This window comes from Perkinsus marinus, assembly GCF_000006405.1.
Source record: "Perkinsus marinus ATCC 50983 genomic scaffold scf_1104296939758, whole genome shotgun sequence".
Taxonomy (NCBI): Eukaryota; Perkinsozoa; order Perkinsida; family Perkinsidae; genus Perkinsus; species Perkinsus marinus.
In genome coordinates, this window is record NW_003213081.1 from 602,439 (window position 1) to 605,885 (window position 3,447).

At 52.8% G+C, this 3,447-nt stretch overlaps 1 protein-coding gene across 1 annotated transcript; it reads left to right on the plus strand.

The window, feature by feature from the left end:
- Positions 1–1,746: 1,746 nt before the first annotated feature.
- Pmar_PMAR029362 (hypothetical protein) lies at positions 1,747–2,812 on the plus strand (the record flags this gene model as incomplete). Its single annotated transcript, XM_002782446.1, has 2 exons — positions 1,747–2,715; positions 2,741–2,812. The coding sequence occupies 2 exons, from the start codon at positions 1,747–1,749 to the stop codon at positions 2,810–2,812; spliced, it is 1,041 nt and encodes a 346-aa protein (XP_002782492.1).
- Positions 2,813–3,447: the final 635 nt, after the last annotated feature.

Here is a 3,447-nt window from a genome sequence, read left to right on the forward strand (position 1 = left end):
TCCATGAGAGAGAAACACGGTACGGTTTCTTGGCGGAGAAATTCCCCAGCTGGGGATCGTACCACCATCCCCGATAAGAGGGAAAGTGTGCGACCTAGCGGAGTACCCGTGAGGCGAGCGCTAAACAACCTGTTGTGTTGATGTAAGTGAGTGCTGCAATGATAGAACTGGCAGACTCCAAGGACTGCTGTAGGGATGTGGAGCACCCCAGCAGTACGATTTTTTTTCATGAGAGACTTTACTAAGCCTCTTTCCCCACTACCAGCTCGCAGCCAGCAACCTACGGTTACTGACCATGTCGCCATCAAGCAACTATTCTCGGTTCATGGTATGGGGTGCCTAAGCTGTGGACGAGCTTTATGCGTCATATCCGTCCATTCCCCACATCCTCATCAATGCTGTTGTCGATCTCTCGACAAGATAAGCCGCTTACTAGGCCGACGGGTTCGGACGTAAGCTCCCCCGCTCTTCGACGGCCGCATTTCTGTCTTCACAGCGATGCACCGTTTGGAGCAGGAAGACACTCGAGAGAGCCAGAGATGTCTGGTGAGTGCAAGCGCGCGGAAGAGGTGAGCCTCCACAGGCAGTGCTTTAGCACGTTGTGGCGGGTTCCACGATGTCCGGCTTTTGTCAAGGCTCGCGTCGTGTGGTTTCCTGGCAGTACTCTGTACTGAGGACCAGCCTGAGAGCAGTCGTGATGTTTCATCACCGCTCTCGTTTGATAGTTCCCGCGTGCATGTCAGGTGAATGTAATCAAGCGGAATCTTGATCATTCCTTGTGCTCGTGGCTCTCCTCAGAGCAACTGCGCATTGAGGCAAAACTAGGCTGGAGTGTCTGTATGCCTGCCTGACGCGTCTGCCAGTGTTTTACGGCGGCGCTGTGCCTGCCAAGGCACGTGTAACTTCACGTGCGGCAGCGTGAAGTCTATTGTGTTGTCCCAGCGGGAGCTCAGATGAGCTGAATTACACTCCTTGTACGGGTGAGGGACGGTTTGTTGTTGGCGGTGTCGCCACCTGATGACCTTCTGGCCTAGCGACACTAGGCTTTGCATTACTCGATGAGTTATCTACCGAAATCGATCCGTCGAGCGATATGAGACAGGCCCCCGACAGTGTCAGGTCGACACTATCGAGTAGTGGTCAGTATCGCCAATTTGGTAGACTCACCGTTTCCGGGCTGCCTCTCTGCTCTACGAGCCCTTTGACTTAAAGGCTTTGAGTGGCTCAAGTTGAGTCTGAGGAGCCGAATGTGGGGATCTATCTGTGGAAGGTACGGAGCTACTGTACCTCCGAGTTTGTTGCGCTATACAACGATTCTGCTGTGTAATGTTCGGGCGATCATCAAGTCCATGACATTTACAATGACCAGATGTTGTCCCAGGTATGCCATAAGGAGCCCTTATGTCACACCCTCGTTGAGGGCGACTAGTCACCATAGGCCTCAGTAAGGTTTGGCCTGCCTTGTCAATCTCTCCGCGTCCTGCTCAGGTACGAGCCGTCGCGAGCACTGGGTCAAGACTCGACCGCTGAGTGTACTCTGCATCTAGCCTTCGGATCACAGCCGCCTGTAGTCGTGCGGCAGAGTCCGATTGCGTGGCCGATATGGGCCGTGCCTTCTCGTGGGAAGTTTCCCTCAAGGTTCGTGATGTACGATCACTTGTCTGTCATTGAGTCTGGTTTGAGTCATGGCGGGGTAGAGTCTCAAGTATGTTGTGCTCGCAGCGAATTTCTTAATTCTCATATCCAATGGCCTTGAATACTGCGATGAACGCTGCTGGCTCAGTCCCGGATGACAAGGAGGCGGTCATCCAGGATATTCTCAGGGAGGTGGTACCTGGCGATGCCGAGCAAGACGTGAGAGTTCGTCAGTCTATCCTAGATGAGGTCAGTGGTCTGTCACTACAAACCATATCTAAGCTGCCCCAGACCTTCTGGAGTACAGCAGCGAATGATGCGCTGGTGATATCAGGAACCTCATCAGACGAGGAGAAAGCTCGGATCACGAGGCTGAGGTTGGTCTTGGCATCGAGCGGAGAAGCTCTCACTGCTCAAGTACTATGCTATGTTAGCACTGCTGCTGAAAAGGTCAAACGGGAAATTCAGCTAGCGAAGCTTCCGGAAGCGGACGTTAGTGGTTTGGTGACTAAGATCTCTAATAGGTTACAGGTCAAGTTCACCCCAGCACTGATCCCGCCGAGTAACGTTGTGGCCAAGTGTAAGGCTAATAAGTTTGTCGAATTAGCCGAATGTCGTGTATCGGATGCTGAGTACAGTAGCACTCGTAGCGAGCTAGCTACGTCGGTCACCGGGGCGAACGTTGAGATCCTGAAGAAGCCAAGCGACAGTTCGAAGTTTCTTTTGAGTGGCGAAGTTACAGTGTGTCTTCTGCGCCTCATGATGGCCCTCTGGTTGGTTGCACCCGAACAGGGTAACTTTCTCGTCTTTCTCAATTATGTTTTACGTGTCACCGAGATGGGGAACCATGGTTGGGGCCGAGCTTTGCGCCTCGACCGTCGACATCGCGAATCTGTCATCACCCGTATGGCAGCAGACAAGAGTCTCACCATTTATGATATGTTTGAGGATGATGTCGTCACGGCTAACTTTGCCAAAGCCACCTTGGAGTACGAGACCAGTAACGGTAAAGATAAGAAAAAAGGATGCGTCGGCGAAGGGTTCCCAACCGCGCAAGAGATGGAGAAAGTCCAGTTCTTGGTGGGGTTCGGATTGGTATTCCGAGAAGCCTGCTGGTGCCGCTGCCAAGACTGACAAGTCTTCTAAATTCAAGCCTGACGAGGAGAAGAGGAAGTAAGCCCCCCTCATCGTTATGGGTCACCACAAAGCAGGGACTCCCTGATCAGCTGATCATAAGCGCCTCATAGTCTCATAGTTTCGGATAGCCTGTCATGTACTAGCAGCGTTGGTGTTATACTGAGACGGCAGCATTGACATCACGCTTCCTCAGTTATAGTTTTTCCCTCCCAATGTCTGACAGGAGATCAAGCAAGCGATCTGCAGCAGCGCGAGTTCGGAGGAATGAGGAGAAGCGTGCTCGCCAACGCCAAAGTTGGAGAGAAGCTGAGGACGTTCGATCATCGCTGACGAATTTAGAAGACAAGGCAGAGCATTGGAGGTCTCAGTGGGAGTCTGACCAGGCCAAGGGCTTAACGGACGGTACGGCCGGTCCTGGGTTTTGCCCTTGGTCCATCCCATACGGACCTCGTACACAACTTCAGTCGTTGTTGGTCGACGCGTTGAAAGCGAAAATTCGAGAATTCGCAGCGATGGACTCTGGCAGGTTCGTCCATAGATGGTCGTCACTGCCGCGCGCTGAACAGGGTGGTTTTGATTGGAGCAGTGTTGAACGCGATCTCTATATTCTCGCTGATCAGTTGAGAGACGAATGGTGTGCTCTGCTTCACGTGGATGGGCGCGTTGCACGCTCAG